We start from the raw sequence: 21,529 nt of genomic DNA, 5'->3' as shown, positions 1-21,529 counted from the left end.
AAAGAAGCCAGTCAGTGGGGCGGTGAATGCAGAAACACAGGGTTACCTCATGTAACCTGGGTTCTATAATGCTTGTGACATCGTCTGACCCAGCAGCGCCCTGCAGTGGTTGCATCAATGAAGGACGATTATCAAGCAAGCTCTTCCCTTGTCACTAAAGGCCAGGTCGAGCTGCTAAGCAGGGTACTGTGCCCGCTGCTAGGATGCCTTGGTCAACGCCTGAGGTCAAATCCTCCTCGATTGATGCATAGGCGCTGAATTGAAACAAAGGCCCCAGATACAGGGGGAAAGGTACTTCCCACGGTCTTCCCACGGAATCCTGTGATTACAAGGAGTTGAAGTTAAAACACGCAAGCCATTCCTCCCTCAGTTATGTTTCTCTGCTGCAAATGCAGGCCTAGGGACCATAACAGCATGAGGGAGGGAACCAGTACTCATTTCAAGAAGACACAACCTCCCACAAGTGAAATAGACACACAAGAGACTGCAGTGCAAATTTACTGTAATCTGCAGAGATACTTTACATACTTGTTGAGTGGGCTTTGATGGATGACCTCACCCGCTGCCTCATAAGCCTTAATGATGAACAGATTGAGATTGTTTGTGGTCCTGATGTGAATGTGGTGCGGACAGAAAGCCCTGATGCTGCAAAGGATGCTGATAGACCGGTGGTGTGCATGCAAGAAGGCAAGTCACTAGTGGGTTCCCCCAATTGTCGGTCCATCAAAGCCCCCAGGTAAGGCGACACACAAAACCTTTATTATTTTATGAACACCATTGAGGAAAAAAATGGACCCTCTGCCTTTGCACAGTTGAGGACGCTTCAGCATTCTGAATGATGTGTGCAGCATTCAACGGAAGGCCTTGGGAGGTCGACCTATGTTACAATTGGTCGAGATGTCAAGACTCCTACCCCCTGACTTATTCTTATTTATGATTTATTTACTAGGCTTAGCATGTTATTTATAGGACCCTAATTAAAAGTGTGCTACTGTTAATAATAATAATAATAATTTCATGGAAGTTTTTATTAGGCATGTTGTCGACTATTATATAATATTGTGGCAGAGAATCATTCTTGCAAGTGTCAATTCTGTAATTTGGCAAAACATTGATAAAAGGAGTTGGCTGTGGAGGTCAAACTCCATTTAGGATGTGTCGTTTTACCTGTTGCCTGTTTTGCTCATGAATTATAACAGATGTGGAATCGTAGTAGACCAGCTAAAGCTATAGAAATAGCTTCATCACTGTTCAACAATGTAGAGGCCCCCAAACAGCATCTTGCCCAGGGTCCCCAATGAGCTAGAAACGGTGCTGCTCGGCACCATAAGTGGTCACACAGCGCCACTGTTTGCCTCAAGCAAATACAGTAGGTTGAAAAAAAATTGCAGAGATTTGGGGCATTACACGCGGAGCAACCTCATAGTAGACGTTATTGCGGCTGCGCAATCGCGTGTTGATGATTCCTTTTGTCATTGACACGCCACCATAGACGATCACCATTCGCTACGCGGCGTCTGTGGATTTGTTGAGAAGACCCTATCAGCGGCGAGCGCGTGTTCACTGTTTACCTCCAGGCGGCGACGTCAAGCCATTTGTTAAGGCTCCCCGAAATGTCTTATTCTTCTTGAATAACGTTTTCATTTAACTTTCATTTACAAGAAGAGAGCGCATGCACATTCAACGCGTCTTACCCCTTTCCAAAGTGAAATGTCGCAGTGTTCTGCACATGTATTCGTTGAATAAAGTAATAATAATATGCATATTTCAAAGGAATATATGATGAAACAAAGAAGCAGGATTTAATTGTACTCCGGTGATAGTCTAGAATCAAACAAGCTGCTGCAGTTCTTACGTGTTCATAGAAACTTTGTGTCTTTGCAAAAAACAAGGGAACGTGGGGCGCTATGATTTGCCCACGTGACGGCCAGCCGCCGCCAGTCTCCTCCCCAAACCGGCGCTCCTGCGGCTTTTATAGCGGCTTCTTTGTAGCTCGGGCGCGTTTTGGACTGTTCGGAGATTTTCGTTGATGGTTAGGTTCTGTGAGAAAAGGATGAAGTTCCTTGTGGCTGTTACCGTTATCGTGGCATCTCTGGTTTTTCTCGCCTTCCCCAATGGCTCCTCAGCAGACGAGAAGAAGAAAGGCCCCAAAGTCTCCGAAAAGGTAAATGCTGAACATTAGTCTGTCGTTGCGGGGAAGGATCTCTGAGGCAGGACATCCGAGGAAACTATGTTCCTCATTCTCAGCCACGTCATTCGGATGCCATACCCATCTGATAGACTGTTAGCATGCTAGCGCTAACTAGCTTACACTGGTTCATTTTCTGCACGGATCTTCGCAAAGCTAAGGAGTTAAAATGCGTTTGGCGATCAATGATTGTTGGGCACATTGAACCCATCCAGGTCAATTACAACTTGTTCGTTTTTTTTCACACCGTTGAACCGATTTGAACATGAAGTCGGGTCGCAGTCGTCCATACTAGGTTTGTCCACGTCTACAGCACAACCAGAGCGGACTTCAGCCACCCACGTCATCAGTTTTCCCCGTCCATTAGCAGTTCATGTTTGAATAAAATGGGATTTTCTCGTGCCAAGCCTGCGTATACTCACAATACAATGTGGGTATCGTTTTTCTTTTGTGTGTGTTAATAGTCGGTTAATCGATAAAGAGATTATGGATTTTAGTGCGTCGTCACAGTACAGAAATAATACGATCGAGAAATTGTATGTACTTCCTATTCAGACGCATATGTTGTCCATGTTGAATGATTAATGTATGCACGTCATATTCATTGTTTTTCTCTCGCCGGCTCCTATACTCAGCTGCTTAAGTAATATTCCCATCTACTACAGGTCTTCTTTGATATAAGGGTTGGTGATGAAGAGATCGGAAGAATTGTCATTGGGTTATTTGGAAAAACCGTTCCCAAAACGGTTGCCAACTTCGTTGCCTTGGCCACTGGAGAGGTGAGACGGTACAACTGCCGTGTATCCATACTGACCTTGTGAGGGCGGACTAAGCTTTATGTTTTCTTCCTTGCTGCTACAGAAAGGATTTGGTTATAAAGGAAGTAAGTTCCACCGAGTCATTAAGGACTTCATGATCCAGGGCGGTGACTTCACAAAGGGAGATGGAACTGGAGGTGAGTGGGTGGCTCTACACATTTGGACATGTAATTTTTTCTTCTCCACGGTCAGGTCTGACTTTGAATAGTTTACCATGGCAGAATGGTTTGAATCTTCATGTGATGCTAGAACTAATGTCGCTGGGGGAATTGCGTACCTTGTTGGTTTGGATCAAGGTCTGCCTTTCTCGGCTGAAGATGAACAAATGAGGAGGAGGAGAGAAGGAAGAGGGGTGTAGGGAGAATGGAAGTAGAGAGATCTGTTGTATGCAGAATGACAGTGGTGAGGTGTGCTGCCAGAGCGATAGTGATTCATGGTGCAACTAAGTATTACAGCCCCTTGTTGAAGTAAGGAGGACTCTCCGTCTACCTATGATCTTGCCTGGCAATATGATCTGGATTCTGTGGTGAAAAAAGATGAGTCTGAGCTGGAGGTACGAGAAAAGAGGAATGAAGCTCAGAAGAAATGTGTCTCTATGACTTATAGAAAGACCAGTATAGATGAATTTGTGGTCAATTTAATTGAAGCTAAACTGAGGTTTGTCTGGTCACACAGGGAAAAGTATTTATGGCGACCGTTTTCCTGATGAGAACTTCAAGCTGAAGCATCATGGTCCTGGCTGGCTAAGCATGGCCAATGCTGGCAAAGACACCAATGGTTCCCAGTTCTTCATCACCACAGTGATCACTTCCTGGCTGGACAACAAACATGTCGTCTTTGGAAAAGTCCTGGAAGGAATGGTGAGTGGGCAATGATTTTAGCCAATCCAGGAGTCTGTTTCAAGAAGCTGGTTCACCAAAGCATGGCTTACACAACTCTCAACTTGCACAACTCAGTTTTCGTGGTAGTTTAATCAAGCTACAGTCAGAGCTGATCCGCAAATAGCCCGTGTTTGAGGGCGTCTGAAGCGCTTATCAGTGGAACGCAGATTGCCATGGTAACACCTGAAACTAAATGTCACTCCAACTTGTCCTCAGCAAGATGGAATCATTCATGAGCACATTAAAGAGACTGATGGCCAAATCAGTGTTGGTGTGAATTAGGAACAAAAAAAATTATTAAGTGTTAGAGTGCCTCCACCAGACGCAAAACAGACTTGTCTTTAACTAAAATGAAATATGAAAAAGCATATAAAGGCATAATTTAATTACATGCTAGCTCACAGTGTTGTTAATTCTGTCCTCAAACAGCGTTTAGAGTAGAGAACGTAATCAAACACCATTGTATTCATTTATTAAAAGAACATTATAGAAGTGTGTAAAGTGGTTTTAGTATAGCTGTCTTGCGACGATCTGAAATCAGACCATTTCCACTAGGGATGGGCGATAACTTATCATACACGATATGCCGCCAAAAACAATTAGATGAGATTTCTGCACATCATGATAAATTTGTAATAAATAAACACACGTTACACTCGCTGCATTGGACTTGCATACATGAATAAGAGGAGACGGTGACGACGCACAGTGCTCTTCAGCGCCACTGCATTTGACAGACGACACCGCCGTTTGACAGTTGTGGCAAGTTTGGTGGACTTTGGTTCACAGTTGTAGTTTTAAACTTTTTACATTTTTAATACAGGGAACCTTTGATAGTGACACTGGTTGACTCTGAGTCTCTGGATCCGTGTCTATTTTATTAGATGGAGTGGTCCTCATAGATTCTGTGACGCGGTCATCTGCCTTGGTTCACATCAACACATGCAGGTCTCCTGCTGCGCTGGCGCCTCAGCGAAACACAGTGGTGAAAATAGTTGGATATTGGACGGACCTCTGCTCCGGTATTGGTGGTGGCGTTCGCTTCTGCTTCCCCATTAGAGTTCACTGATTACGGACAGACTCACACAGGCAGCGCTACAACCCGCCATCAGTTAGGGACCATCAACAAATTCTAAAGCGGTCAAAGTATTAGTGAAATCTTCAAACATGCCAATGTAAGAACTTTTTAGGAGACAGAATTGTGAAAAGGTTTTTCATCACACTAGACAAAGGACTGACAGTTTGTATAATGATTTAGAGAATAAAGTATTAAAATTATCAGTATTGTAATTTATACACATTATTTCTAATGTTTCTTCAATAGCATCAAGCTAATGTGTCTGTATGGGTCTTAAACTATAGATGGGTCTATAGTTTAATTCAACTGTTAAGAGACAATGAGATACTGTAGACAGACGGCTCAATTTAACCCCTAAATAAAACTGGCAGGGCAGTCTGTCAGACACTTGCAAGTCCTATGAGAGACGTGAAACTTTGAATTGCTCATCTATACATTTAGTTAACTGTTATAATTAAACCTAAACAAATAATGATATTGGAGACAAAACTCCACTACTAGGTTTTATCATAAAACATAAGCCAAAAGCCAAATTGTGGTGTGTGAAGCGATCGTTTCTTTGTTGTCTAATTGTCTTGAAGTTTCCGTTCAACACTGCATAGAGGAGCGAGGATAGAGTTCAAGTTTGCAATGAGTATTCAAACTGTCTCGAGATGTCTGTTTACATGATCAGTCTGTTATATAATGGGAAATTGTTTATTTTTTTGACTATCTGAAAAGCAATGTCTGAAATATTAAAACGATGTAAAAGAAAAATATATCTGCACAATAACTGTCTTTGACTGTCAAACTGTGTTTGACTGTCTGTGGCGGTGGTTTGGTCATGTGTTTCAAGAATCGCCCAATGCAGCTCAACTCTTAGTTCTTTTTGTCCCGCCCCCTCTGCTTGCAAAGTCCAGCCTTTCTGAAGCAGGGCCCATGTGACCAGCTCCAATACGTTGAAGAGCGCTGCTTTGAAGCAGCTGCTGGGGAAGACTGTCCGGTGGCCAATTGTGAAGCTCAATTTCTTTTCTGTACTTTATCTTACAGGATGTGGTGAGAAAGATTGAGGGCACCACGACGGACAGCCGCGACAGGCCTCTTAAAGATGTCATCATTCATGACTGTGGCAAAATCGAGGTGGAGAAACCATTCGCTGTGGCCAAAGAGTAAAGAGCTGCTCGGTGGGGGAGAAAACAGGACTGTAGGAGGAATGTGATAGCACTGTGCAAGCCACCTTGTGAGCCTTAAGGTTCGTAGGTATTGTGTGCTGATGGCTGCTAATTGAAAGCACCTCATTCACTATCATCAACCCGCGGTGGTAATGTTCTGTGTCCTTTAACAAGTGTCACACCAATAAATGTCTTTTGTAAAAAAACAAACAAATGAAATCAACAAAATAAAGATTTCACATTTTGATATAGTGCCTGCTCATGTCTTGAAGCCTTTGATTCGTCATCTTTGCATTAGAATTTTTTCCTGTCACAAGTTGGAAGTCATGAGGCTTGGGCACCAGTCGATGCCTGTGACAGTGCCATAATGCTTTCCCCTGCCTTTCACCCTTAACCCTTCATCCTAAAATTGAGGTCTGGACCTGTGGGCACTGGCAAAAGGTCCCCACAAGGATTGTGTTTTGTCAAGAATTGGTTCCCACGAGGCAGTATAAAGCCCACATTCACATACTTAAATGAATCACATGATGGCCTTCAAGGATAGAGGTGCCACACTCCCCTCCGACTACTCTGATGACCCAGGGTGCTGTCACAGATCGCCCCATTCTGTCAGACACAACCATGACATTTGAGGAATGCAAATAATCCATGACCACTTTGCAGAGAGGGAGAAAGAGTATTCAGTCAACCATCAATTGTGTAATCTTCACCATGGGTACACGTCAATAATGAGACAAAATGAGAAAAAAATCCAGAAAATCACATTGGTTGAATTTAAGAATTTATTCACTAATGATTTGTATTTGTTCATTGACAAAAGTTCATGTCAATAATTATATAGCCTTTGGTGGCAATGACAGATGTCAAAGCATTTTCTGTAAGTCTTAACAAGGTTTTCGCGTACTCTCGCTGCTATTTGGGCAACACAAACCTTCAACTGCCTCCAGAGATTTTCAATGGGGTTGAGATCTAGTGACTGACTAGGCCACTCCAGGACCTTCAAATGCCTCTTGCGTAACCACTCCTTTGTTGCCTGGGCAGTGTTTCAGGTTATTGTCACGTTGAAAGACCCAATCACGTTCCATCTTCAAAGCTTGTGCTGATGGAAGGTTTTCTCTCAAAATCTCTTGATACATTGCCTCATTCATTCTTCCCTTTACACAGATCAGTGATCCTGTTCTCTTTGCAGAAAATGTATGATGTGGGGGAGGGCACATGCTTCACAATAGGTATTGTGTTTTTTCGATGCAACTCCACACTTTTTCCCTTCCCCTATAAACACGAACCTTGTTGTGTTTTTACCAAGAAGCTCTAATTTGGTTTCATCCGACCACATGACATTCTTCCAATCCTCCTCTGGATCATCCACATTGTCTCTAGCAAATTTACCAATTGTATATTCACTCTTTCCAGTTTGGTGCAGGTCTACAGTTTTGTTTTTGGTGTCCATTGACAGCTCTTTTTGTCTTGACCATAGTGGAGTTTGGAGTGTGAGAGGTTGTGGTCTTTTATACTGATGATCCAAAGTCCAAACATGCCTTTAACACAGGTAGCAAGTGGAGGACAGATGAGCCTCTTTAAGAAGTTCGTACAGGCCTGTGTGAGCCAGATATTGGGTGCGTTCGGACACAGCCAGGCGGACGCAGCATCGGCCTATGAGAGCTAGTGAGACCAGGCGATGGCACGCGAGGCGGTCCTGATGACGAAGTGGGCTGTTGGCTTGCTTGTGGATCCTATCCAACCAGGAGTCCTATAGAGGTGTGGCTGATCGGTTTGACATTTGTGGACACCCTCACCTCTTCTCTACACTGGTTATGAAGGGGGTAATCACATGACCTAGAGGGGGCGCCCTGCGTGCATCAGTGGAGGCTTTGAGAAGGCAGGATTTGCCAACACTGTGTGCGCAGTGGATGGGTGTCACATACCTATGTTAACTCCACAGTGCGAGAACACCTTTGCCTATTATTACAGGAAGCAGTTTTACACAGTCATACTGACTGCTTTCCAAAGGGGAAATTGATGTGCATAATCGCACACCATGCAAACCCACTACTACACATAGTTGTGTAAAACAGACATTAACCAGTACTCTGTTATATGTCCAATGTGGATAATACTGACAGCGAAATACTCCATGAGATTCTTCTCTCGGCTGTTGTTTGGCCCCTGTCTGTTGCCCGTTTGTAGGTGGTCATCAGGTTTCCCAGCTTTTTGGGATTTTTTCATTTCTGATGGTGTAGCCTTCTGTTGCTAGACCTTTTTCCATCTCTTTACGGAAAGCCAAGAGACCAAGATGGCTATGTGTGAGGTCCAGCAGGTTGGCTTCATGTGTGAACTCTGTGACATTAATATTGTTCAGAATTACACTGTGTCATCCCCTGTAACTCTGATTCAAACAGTAAGTCTACCTTTCTGTTGCTCCAAATCCAGCTTCATTGCGGAATTCTACTTAGATGAGGTGGAAGTGGAGGGGACCTGAGTGAGGTCAGGAGGACCTTCATGAGCTGTTACTTCAAGTGACCGAGGAGTCAGCTCCATGCCACTAGAACCTGGGACTGGGACTATGGAGAATGTGAATTTTGTCATCCAAAGCCCACTGTACACTCATATTGTCCACAATTGAAGGTACTTTACCTAAACTGTGACCTGCAGCTCTGATTTGTGCCAAAACTCCAGAGGCCAAATTATTGTCTGTCCAAAAACATGAAGATGAACATGTGTCCAGCTCTATGGTTGTTCTCCATCTTTACTTTGTGAAAGATTACTAAATTATTGTAACAATTGTATTCAATTCTCTTAAACGGACGTTGATTATTTTAGTTGACTGTAACCATGAATTATGTGTTGTAATAGTAATAATAATAAATTGTAATATAATGACAGTGGATGGTATTTTGTGATGTTTCTGTCTAAAGTATATATCGAAGTGCTCCAGTGTGATTTTGCATCTTGCGTCAGCATGTATGTGCATTTGTGGATGTAAGACGAGTGACTCTCACACACAGTACTTAGATACACCATTCTCTTAATGCTGTACTTCGATTAGATTAGATGGTCTTTATTAGTCCCACGGTGAGGAAATTCAATTCTTGTCGATTATTATTTATTTACCACTGTCAAGAAAACGAAATTAGCAAAGAGAATATAATCCTGTCCATCAATCGTTGAAATGCTTAAATTCTCTGATTTCGTCATCACAATCCGAACGCTATCCTTCCACTGATGTTGACCGATGAATTGTCTGTTGTAGAATTCATCCGTCTTTCTGTTCACGCTGGCTCTCACACCCCCCACTAGAGGTCACTGTTAGTCTGACTATAAGCTGTTTTCGTCCCTACGAGTCACTCGAGATGATGGACTTCTGTAAAGGCCCCAATTTGGTGTGCTGAAACCAAAAAAAAGACATCCGACAACATCAGACCGAGGTGAGCGCTCAAAACAAGGAGCCGAATTCCAGAATTATAATGTGAATCGGATACACTGTATGGTTTTCTCGCAGCCGCCAGTACGGCTGTCTCTTCCATTATCAGGATGGTTATGATTCATTTTGCTGAAATGCATTTAATCTAGATGAGTTTTTCTCTCGCTCAAACGCAGAATCTATGTTTCCACATACAGTCTGTTTCTCAACAATGACAACTGTGGCGTCTTCTCTCCTGCAGCACACATGTACTGTATCTGAGTGTTTATGTCTTTGCTGCAGAACGGTCCAGAGCAGCAGCACAGTTCATGTCTGACAAACACAAAGGCAACTTCCTGTCATTGTCATATCGCTCTGAAAGTCACACAAAGACAAACAGCCCATTCTGTGGGAAAAAGTTTTCTTTTTTTTCTTTTTTTGCAAGAGGCTCACAATATATTGCAAGTTGTTTGTGTAGGAAAACGTTCAAATGTAGGAGCCATGTCTTCTGATGAACTGGTCATCAAAAGATAAATTAGAAGTTCTCATTTAGATGGAGTATGCTGTTTTTTTTCCCTGATCACTGAAGTCAGTGTAGATGTGGTTTGTTTCATGATTATGTCATGTGTTTATAATCTCTGTCTGCTTGTATATTTGCAAGGCTTTGTATATAATTGCCCCTTGCCAGAAAGCCCATCCAAAGCAGCACCCGCTGAGTGGAGTTCTACAGCACATGGAAGGCCTTCCTCCAGGAAGCAGCCGTTCAAGTCCCCACAGTGTCCGAAAGGCACACCAGGATTAGTAACGTTTCTTACTAACGAATGCGCTTTAACACTGAACTTTCTCATATGTTGTGAAATTTCTCCTGACTCCACATCTTGTTTCTCATAGTTATCCTGGTTTATTTACCGGTTTGTTTCAACTGTTTATAAAATAATTCGTTTGATTTCAAATGTTTATTAACATCGTCTGAACTTTACTCTAAATGAGAAAACGGACAACAATCAAGCATAAAACAGATCTTGGAATGCACATTTCCTCCACATTTTATGCTATTGGGGTGCAGTCATGTTGTAGTCAACCAAGACCAAACTGAATACAGACCAAACTACGAATGTCTTCCAACTAATGCATGTCAATTCTCACTTTACCTTTGAGAAAATCACAGCCATTTCTTTTTCACTATGACTAACATGCTTATGCTTTGGTGTCCTGGATTCAGTTTGGTCTGTCTTGGCTTCAGTGCACTCTGGTCTTGATGATGATGGTGATAGGTGATGAATCTCAAAGTGTCCTCTCTCTGACTGTGACTCCGACTGAGCTTCATGCTGCATGTTGTGGCGGAGACTCAATCTGCCATTCTTGTTTTGCACAAATTCGATCAGGCATCCATTGACTGACCAGGAGGAACTATGGGAATGATTCCCAGCAGACGACACAATGGTGGACTCCAGTAAAGTGTCAGTTGTTTGGACAGGATGGGATTGTTGTACGAAACACTGTTATTCTTCACCCACTGGCCCCGCTGGAGAGGCCGGGACAAACCGGACATATCTGGCATGCTTTCAGAACCAAGCTTAGTCAGCCAGATTAAAGTACATTCCGGAGAGAATCACATTCCCAACATGTCCAATCACACTGATGGAGTCAGGCATACACATCTTGCCCATCCACACATGTCCCCATTTCTTATTTCTGACTGTTCTACATTTATTATTGACAGCAGGTACAACAAACCTCACCCGCAATCATAAGGTACCTGCAGATCAGCAAAGGTGTGATACCGAGATTCAATCATCATAAGACCTCCAGAGCTACCATGTCCAACCCTATTAAAGAGGTAGTTTGATTTGTGGGATTAGAGAACACATGAGTGATAAGAATATTAAGTGGTGAATAGGTCCATTTCATGGTTTGTAGAAGCCAGAGTTAAGTATCAGACACCACCCTGTATTCGTGTTGTTTTATTGAATTGAGTCTGACAGCACAGTGGAGCAATGGTTAGCATAGCTGCATCTCAGCAAGACGGTTCAGGGTTCAGATGTGGACCTTTCTGGGTGGAGTTTACATGTTCTCCTTGTTCTCCGCATACTCTGGTTTACCCCAACAGACATGCTCACTAGGTTAACTGGACACTCAAAGGTGTGTGTACCTTGTGATGGACTGGCAACCTATTGGTGGTCGTCCTTCATTTGACAGTATTAGAGTTGAAGACACTTCACCTTTAGTTTTCGCACACCTTTTACAAACTCCATCTTGTACGCCACACCCACATGACTCTCTCACTTTCTTGAATCTTGAATGTGGAGGAGGTGAGAGGACAGAGGAAGAGTAGTTCAGTAAGTGTAGCCTGAGTGTCAGGCAGGACCGTTGTCTTACAGTGCTACTGACACGCCTCTAGAGCAATGCATAAATACACAGTAATAAATAGTCATATATCACCAACAACGGTGGTTCTGAGGAATTACAAATAAGTATAAATCTAGTTCTAAACAAATCAAAGAAAGAACCAGTGATGTCACTGGAGGTTGAACTTATGGGCCCACTTATAGAATGCACATTAAAAAAAATCTCATCCTCATTATCAGAGGAGTACGACGAAGGATTAGGGCCACACATAAAAAAAAAAATAATAATAACATTAAGTGAAATTCCCCATTAACCAACATCATTACCCTTATGCCCCGCTGGTAGGATATCAACAGGAGGAGAAGGAGAAAGTTCTGGAACAAACAAGATAAGGTGCCCGGGAGCATTTCCCAGAGGGAGAGAATAGTGACAGGAGCAAACTTAAAGCCACGGCCTGAGTTTAAAGTGCCTGTAACCTCTTATTACAGCTTCTTATTTTCTATCCGGGTTATCCACATCAGAAAAGAGAGAAAAACAACTTTAAAAATGTTAATAACAGATTAATTTATTATTAACCTTCAAATGGATTGTTGATGTTCTGACCCTGGTGAAATGTTTTGGTAAAGATTGTTCGTTTCTTGTGAACAGTGGAAACAGTAATGACCAGCTGAGGGAAGTATTTAGCTGCCACGATTGACGAGGGCTGGTGAGTCTTTACTGATGTGGAACTTTGTGGAACTTGTGGACCTGCCACCTGGGCTACGATCAGCATTTGCATTGAAAGGAAGAAAGGATTTCCAGCCTACGACTGGGATCTGCTGTAAAAGGCTACAGAGCCAACACCATCCTCCTGAGGGCCCAAAACCAACTCCTCAATGAAAGAGTGAGGCAGATTAATTTCATCATTGACACTCTCAATGTTGGAATTGACAAAACACATGGGGCACTTTCATGCCTTTTACCCGCAGACATCATGAAGAGGCTGAAATCTTCACATCAAACGAATCTGCCTCATACAACACACCAAGGGCAAAACCAGACAACAAGGGAAATTCCTCCTACTGATGTCCCGTAACAACAGGTCCTTCACACCGAGACCACAACCCACCAACAGAATGCCTCCTCCGTTTCACCCACTGAACACGGCAGTTGGGTCAGAAACATGTCAGACTGGACCATGACCAAGGCTGAGATGGATGTGTTATCCAAGGGCTGGAATTGTGCCGTTGCTCCAGAATGCATACCCGTAGTTGAGCTCATAACTGCCACAGAAACTGCCATACGTAACAACAACAGGACAGACACTGAGGCTGAAGAAATACGGGTCAAAATATCAGCAGCACCGAGCAACGGACTTCCACCCAATCTAACAAGGGAAGAAAAACAGGCTCTGACAGCAATCCAGAAGGACAGCAATGTCACTATCCTACCAGCAGACAAAGGAAGATCCACGGTGGTTATGAACACAACTGACTATCAAAGTATGATGGAAAGCCTGCTGAACCCTTTAAAAGGGATACCACCAACTCGTACAATGAGATGGCGGTACAATGGAGATGATTAACAGTCTGCAAAGACTTCAAATCCTTTGACCGTTTCATGTACTACAGCTTATACCCAGGGGAAGACATCCCGCACATTTATGGTCCCCCTGTGGTCTGTCACTGCCTGATGTGGTCCGCCTGCCTGATGTGGTCCGCTGGAAATTCCAGGACTGGAACCGGAAATTGCGCATGCTTTACCAACTGAAGTTTACTGGTGAGCGCATGCGTCCATGGTTATAACGCGCACAGGCGATGACGTTTTTTGAACTTATTAAAATATTTTTTACTTCTAGAGTCTAGATTAAGAAATTGTATGTTTTATATGATATTATATTTTTTTTGTTTTAATACACCAACATAAACGGACTCAAGCGCTGCACCACAGTAGACATAAACCCCGTTCAGGGGCAGATTGAGCTCACTCCTGCTCCTTTTAAACCAATATGAAACAAATTCTAGGAAAAATGTTTCCCATACACTTCGTATTGTATCAGAAGCGATGCACAGCGCAGGTCTAATGTACTGGAGGAGTTTGAAATTATTAATGATTCAATGATACTGGGCAATATAACCAGTAAATACAATTCGTAGACCTTTCGCATGTGTGTTTCTAACATCCCGTTCCAGTCCCAGAACTTCCGGCAGACTGCATCAGGCAGGCGGACTGCATCAGGCTGTGACAAGGTCCACAAGGCAGGAGCGCCCATTGTTGGCAGCATAAACTGGGTGACATAAAGTACAACAATGCCAAACATCTAGCTACACTCTTGGCACCATTGGTAGGGCACAACACACACCATATCATCAATTCACAAGACTTTGCTCAAAAGATACAGGGAACTAAACTAGATGTGGATGAGACTATGGTGTCACATGATGTCACGTCCCTTTTCACGTGTATCCCCACCAACAAGACAGTTGTAAGAGGGAAACTCAAGATGCAATACGATGGGTCATTCAACAGACAAAAACACGGTTGTGCAATTGTCTCCCCAGTGTCACCCATAGTTGCGAACCTGTGCATGGAAGAAGTTGAGAACACTGCTTTGGCTTCATACAAGGGCACACCACCCAGCTGTTGGTTCAGAAGTGGAACCCTTCACACAGCACATGCATTAATGGCTCATTAATACCCATCCCCAATGGGCGGGGACCCATAACACATTACCATTAGCATAATGCTGAGTTACTGTGTTAGTGACAGGAGACTTCAGTCATTCTTCCATGTTTGTGTGCCATGAGCAACAAAATGTTAAAATACAAAAACTAAAGCTGAAAATCAATATTGTACTATAAAAAAAAAATCCAAATTTTAGATTTCGTTAACAAATGGTTAAAGGTTAATAATGACATCCACTCCTCTGAAGACTCACAGTCTGAGAGCTTGTTGTGAAGGTATATATTTTTTGGAAACAAAGAACTCATTTCAGAAGTTGTCTTAACATTGTCTGTAGCGGCTTCTGGGGGAACAATAGATGGGATCTTGTTTAAGTACAATCTCAAAGATAAAACAGCACAAACAAAGTGCAAAACAAACTCAGGCAGTCTATAAATATACAGTACAGAAGCAGCGTGGGAAAGGATGTCCAAGGAACTGAAGCAATTTCTCTTTTCGCTTAAGTGTCTGAGTATGATGACTCTCGAACACAGACCACTGGCTTCCCAAAAGAAGGAATGAAGCATTGTTCACATTGTTTTCTGCTTTCCTCTCTGCTCTTTTCACCCAGGAGTTGTCATGTCATTCAGTGGTGAACGTCATGGTCACACATTGTTTCAAAGATCTTCTCTATCCTTGTGAGGAGTGAGGTTTTTCATTGCCATAACCCTTTCCCCAGCCTCTCACCCTAAACCTAACCATCCAAAACACATGGCTAACCTTAATCAGGACACTGACACACAACTATTTTTTTTAAATATATTTATCAAACTTGTTAAGACCAGCAAAACTGTCCGTACTAAGCCAAATGTCCTCACAAGGAGGTGTTCTCAGTAAAGTCTTATTCAGGAATTCTTACTCACTGCGTTTGTTTTGATTCTGAACTTCTTTTTACAACCTACTGACTGATGGTTGTTTTACAGAAAAAGAGTTCAAGTTTGTCACCATGTTACTATTTTTGGAGTGCAACAGTACACACGGAACACAACGATGTTGCGAGGACCACATAGGCCGCTCTCACAGAATGCATGAGTGCATTCAGATGCACACAGATGTTTCAGAAGCAACCGACATAAGTTCTCGGCAATCTCTGGGTGCTTCGAGGCTCCAGCACTCACAAAATCAGCCCCATATCATAGCGACCAACGAGGGGGAGAAATGTCTGGAATATAAATGAGAACAATAAGTCTTCTGTGAATTGGTTATATGTAATTCTTTATTCATGTAAAATATTATGTTGGACTCCTGGAATAATGACCCATCGCAAAGTGAAACTGTAGATAAGATCTTGTTTATGTCACATTCACATCTCCTAGATATAAATGAGCAGCAAACGAGACCAAAGTGGTTTTCTCATTCTGCTGAATCTATTCTTAAGAGAAATAAGTCTCACAGTAAGCGCTGCATGAGCTCATCTCAGCAGGAGAGACAAATGAGACTTCAGTGTCACCTTCAAATACCGTATGTCTCAATCACTGCTCACTATTTGAGTTCTCAGATTATCATACTGCTTGCAAGAATTTGAGAAAATAAGTAAATTAATTCAAGCAAATGAGTAATATAATTTATTTACATAATGTTCAACTCACAAAATGTAAATTTCCTACACAAGTCCTATAACTCAATCACAATTTTGTGTTCCAAAACTGATGAGCACAAAAGACTTTTTTGAGAGATGTAAAAAGTCACATTGCATTCTGAATTTAATAAACTTGACAACACATCAGCAGAAAATGATCAGACGAGTGCCCTTCAGTGCATGCGTCAATGATCAATCGTTATTTATTCGTTAATTAGTTAAAATGTTCAAAGTATATTTTGGAAATGACTTGCAAACACAATGCCAGCATACATGTCAAGTCAAGGAAAACAACTTTACTAATATATGATCTAAGGAAACCACTGTTAATTCAGTGGTTTCCAAATGGGGAACAATGTGATTGAATGTACCATTTTTTGTGGCACATGACTGTTCTGAAGTAAAGAAAAATGAAATATCATACTTTGTTAGTCCTTCACTAGAAAAAACAACTGTAAAATTATTTCTTCTTTTGCCTTTTCCATAGTGTTTGATGCAAGAAAATGTCTCCTAATCTGTGCCCTGTGAAAGACTCTTATGGTTTTAGACTTGATGGATGGAGTATGTCTTTCCAATGTAGAGACATGAGCTGTGTCCAACTCAAGTTCATAAATTATGACTAATTTATTGAGTCATAGATGAATCATTGGTTTCCTCTGCTTGTAAAATTCAGCTATGGCATTTCCTGGCTTTAAGTTTGCGAAATAACAGGAATAGACCGCACAAGTATCACTGCATGGACCATCTGCATAGGTATGTTTTGAGAGCCATGGATGAACCTTAACAGATAGCAATTCTTGTCTTCAAAATGGAAACATGAACAAGTGTATAATGGACCAAGGGCTCTGACACTGTGGGCTAGACGTACAAGAAGAACAAAAGTTCCATAGTAGTTTCTCTGCATGGTCAATCTGCTCAACAGATATGGATTCAATCAACAAAATAAAAGTGGCTTCACTTAGTAGAAGGAAGGGATTGTAATACAGTGTTGCAAGAATTCCATGGCAAACAGGTCCATAGAAGATCAGATTTTTTTTATGCTTTAAAACATCCTGTGAGTTCCAACTGATGGAGGATATCGAGAGATTTCTTGGTATTTTTTTCTCTGTAGAAAACCACAGAACCATCAAAAGGTGCATTACTCCAATAAGGCAGAGTGCATGCAATCGATGGTAGCGCCTTTGATAAGGTTATAACTTTTAAGATTGCTAAGGCAACAGGCACCTTTTACCCCTTTAACAGTGCTTTTAGTATTTCCACAATAAAGGCAAATGTTTAACTTTTCATAACTCCCTTTTGGATCTCTCTGTTGGTATGGAAATGCATAGACATGTCCTCTTTGTCCCTGTCCCCTGTTCGTACAGTCGTTGTTCACATTTGTGACATCCAAATTTCCCATTGTATTGCACTGAATTAAGAACTAATGGGTTAGCAGGCAAGTCACATGTTCCAGCAATGGTCAGCACTCAGATGCAATGGTCAGCTCTCAGCACAAATGCCTCAGATGACAACTCTGCAGGTTGCACAACAATTCCACTGTCTGCAAGTTTATTCACTGTGTCACTTAGTGGGCTAAGAAATGTAGCCATGGATGGTTTTGGTCCAGCAAATAGCACATTTCCATTTTGTGCATTCCATGAAGCTCAATTCATTGATGATAGAATAAAAAGACCGCACGGAAAACTTGGATGATTTAAAAATTGGTACCCCATCTGTGTCCCAAGTACATGAAATGTTTTTTGGGTCACAAGAGGACCACTCCCATTTACTAGCTGTTTGTAAAATTCTGCATCATATACTGTATATCTTCAATGCTGTTAGGATCTGTTCGGCTAAATCTAAAGTTAAGCTTCTCCTGAAAACCTGGCTTCAGAAACAATGACCTCTTTTGAGCCTCAATCAGAACCTCTATGAAGGTTTCTTTTGGTATACTCATCCCACAAAACAGACATTCTAAGTGTCCATCTTCTAATGGTCTGAGACAATGACTGCAATATGTATGCAATACGATAGGGGAAGATGCAGAGCTGGTGAAAAAAGTCTTGAGACTAAGGAGACAAAACAACATTTTCCTCAAATCGCTGTTATTTTGTTACAGTTTATATACGCCATGATGATCAAAAGGCATTCTGCCACAGTTGACTCTTCTGCACACTCCTCACTCAAGTCCTCTTCAAATCCCTTTAATGAACATGTGTCCATCTCAAATGATTGAGATTGATCATACTCTCACTACTCATTTCCAAGAAGAGGATCTAAGTGATTGTATTCCACTGAGCCACCAGATCAAATGGGAGTAAAATAGAATTAAAATCATGAATGGTAAAAAACAAAGAATAAACAACAAACAACACAAACAATAAATAAACAAAACCAATATCTTCCCAGCCTGTTCACTATCTGACACTCAAATGACTTTGTCATATCTGGCTGTTGCTATTTGGTGCCAGTTTGCTGCAGTCCTCCGACAAACAGACAGTTCTCAGAGGAGGTATCAATGAGCGTCTCTCAAATGCCTGCGTGTACTGCTAGACAGAGCTGTAACCAATGAGCCTACACAGTGGGAGAAGCTTCCTATTCATCGGAGGTGGAATTTTCCAAAAACAACTGAGAGTAGGTGTGGAGACTTGAAAGCACATTTCAATGCAGTGTCACAGGGGAGCCCATGCAGTAAGAAATACAGTGTGCGTTATTAGAGACAAGACAGACACTGGGTGTGGGTACCTTGATTGGTGGAGAGAGGTCTGATTTTCCAAAATGAGTGTGCTACATTCTGCATGGACACCTGGAAGTTAGGTATGTTGCCCTGAAAGTGCAGCATTTTAAGCTCCTTCAGGAGGCACCTGTCCTTGCTCTGTCTCCCTGCTCGTACCTCCTGACACAGGTCAACGGTTCACACGCGCTCTCTCAATCAGGACCGTCTTGAGAGTATTGAAAGTGTTGCATTTTGCTTAAATGACCCTTACCATCAATTAGCGAAGAATAGATGATTGTGATAAACTTTCTTTCTCAAATCCTCCCACCAAAACATGAGAGGCAGGTAGCCATAAATGAGGACATTATGCAAATATAGCTAATGGGATGCATGTTGTTTCCCCCACACCTTGATCACATTGTTGCAGTTTCAGTTTACATCTCTTCCTGTGTTTGTGATGATACTCAATCCACAGAGCTGAATCTTGCATCACAACAAAATCTGTGGGCCCTCAAGTGAATGGTTAGCTGAACATGATTTGGGAGGATGTATGATAAAGGCTTACAATGACAGCCTCAATCAGAACTAATCATGCACAGCATATCTCTCTCTCTGTTGGGATTGGCAAAAACAGGTCAGACGGCAGTGATGGCTCTCTGACATACAATGCAAAACATACACATTTCATGAGTTGGCAAACTACTGTTCATCAGTCTCCACACAAACATTGGCTGCTGCAGGCGGGGATGACCACATGGAAGAAAAGAAGGAATTCAACAAAAAAGTGGGTGGAAACAGAGAGACAATGATTACCTATGATAATGATCTATCTGAAATAATATAGTTGTAATAGAAATTGTTCTATTATTAACACCATATTTTTTAAGTGGCAAAAGTAAAGATAACTGACTTAACTTGAATTGTAAATGTAATGTAAGTTAGGCTTGGGTGCTTGTAATTAAGCGATCAACAGTGAAGGACTACCAATTTATATGTGGTCTGAAGTAAATCTATTAAGATCTATATAGCGAACTGTAATTATTTTTAATAACGAAGACGTTCTGCCTTGGTAGACATGAATGTATTTAGTAAGATAGGTGTAGCTATGTGTCATAGCTAGATTATTGCGCCATTGAATGACACAAATTACAGGCGGTTAATTCACAGAACTTACATTACATACTTTTAGTATTTATCCTTTAGAGAGCGACACCGTGCTGTTCCTTCCAAGTGTAATCCAGTCAGTCTCCCAAACGCGAATGCAATGGCTCCTCTTGAGTCTCAGGAAGAGAAAATCTTTCGGCACCAACAAGATCTGGATATTATGGATCATTCCTGTGTTTCCTGTGATATCACTATGGGTGATTTCGACAAGCAAGCTGCCTGTGTCGTCTGCTTAGGACAGAACCATCTTAATTTGCTAGATTCCTGTCCCGCAAGCCTGGCACTTCCAGGAGAAGTTAGCAGCATCCGGGCAGGTTTAGCATGCTGGGGGGAGCCGACCACGAGTCGGCCAGCTCCCAAACCAGCTCCAGCAAAAAAACACTGAAGACAACAACTGTCATTTTTATGAGCAGGAGGTCCAGTATGAGCAGTATGTCTTCCAGGACGACAAGAACAATCCTCATTCAGGCATGGAGCAGGACAAATCTGCAGCATTGGGGCCCATCCAGCGTATGTACCCCATGGAGGAGATGCAGAGCCTCTTCCAAGCAGCAGTGGAGATACTAGGAGTACCACCAGAGGATGAGGACTCCTCCATGACCCTGTACGTGCCCCCAGGAAGACTTTGGCTGTAAGCATACTCCAGCAAAGACCTCTCGCCACTGACTTTGTCTAACAACATGACATTCCTGGCTCAAGTCTCGGCTGCATTCTAGAAGATGGTGCTGGCCGCATCAGTGGATGTGGCAGGCATACGCGCATTCAGTCAGATGGCCACTCGCAACCTTTGGCTCTCGAAGACGGGCCTTAAAGAGTTTGAGAAGTGGAACTTCATTGGCGCTCCAATCACAGACGATACCCTGTTCTGTCCTAACATCTCTGACTATCTCGAGAAGATGGAGACGAAGAAGTCCCCCGCTCGCCTGACAGAGCACTTCCGCCTGTCCCAGTGTGCTCCTGCTGCCTCTTCATCCCTGTCCAGGAGCGGTCGTCCTCTCATCTGCTGTCTCTGAAAGCGTGTCAAGTTCCCGGAGTGTTGAATGTGGACGTGGACAGAATGTCCAGAGGAGGCGTGTTGGTCTCGCACAACACGTGGCAGAGGCAGTTTGGGTTCACTTTGGGGTTCTGGTAGTGGATCTTTTCACGTCAAAGAAAAATGCCAAGGTCGCTTTGGCTTTCCTTCAGGGCGTAAGACAACCCTACCCTCGGGTGGACGTGCTACGTCATCCAGCGTGGCCGCAGGGGTTACTTTATGCGTTTCCCCCAATGACACTGATGATACTGTTCCATCTACGAGTAAGGATGCAGAAGTTGTCGGTGATAATGGTGGGTCCCGACAGCCCCGAACCAGATGGTTTCCACATCTGGTCAGGATCCACGGACTCTCATGGGTCCCTAGTACAGGCTCGAGGATTGATTTGATCCCACCCGATTTGATCCCACCCGGTATTAGGTCGTCCCCTCAAGGTTCACACGGTACCGAGTGCTCATGCCCCGGTGACTAATAGGCTTTACGCCACCAAGTG

General features: G+C 42.7%; 1 protein-coding gene and 1 pseudogene across 1 annotated transcript; both read left to right on the top strand.

The window, feature by feature from the left end:
* Positions 1 to 1,926: 1,926 nt before the first annotated feature.
* On the top strand, positions 1,927 to 6,355 carry ppib (peptidylprolyl isomerase B (cyclophilin B)). The gene is made up of 5 exons (XM_053885453.1): positions 1,927 to 2,164; positions 2,854 to 2,967; positions 3,050 to 3,143; positions 3,682 to 3,866; positions 5,995 to 6,355. The coding sequence occupies exons 1-5, from the start codon at positions 2,030 to 2,032 to the stop codon at positions 6,115 to 6,117; spliced, it is 651 nt and encodes a 216-aa protein (XP_053741428.1). The 5' UTR covers positions 1,927 to 2,029; the 3' UTR covers positions 6,118 to 6,355.
* A 5,840-nt stretch (positions 6,356 to 12,195) lies between these two features.
* Positions 12,196 to 18,676, top strand: LOC128770799 (uncharacterized; annotated as a pseudogene).
* The last annotated feature ends 2,853 nt before the right edge of the window (positions 18,677 to 21,529 follow it).

Source organism: Synchiropus splendidus, chromosome 14, assembly GCF_027744825.2.
Source record: "Synchiropus splendidus isolate RoL2022-P1 chromosome 14, RoL_Sspl_1.0, whole genome shotgun sequence".
NCBI classification, from domain to species: domain Eukaryota; kingdom Metazoa; phylum Chordata; class Actinopteri; order Syngnathiformes; family Callionymidae; genus Synchiropus; species Synchiropus splendidus.
This window is presented reverse-complemented; position numbering and strand designations above follow the sequence as displayed.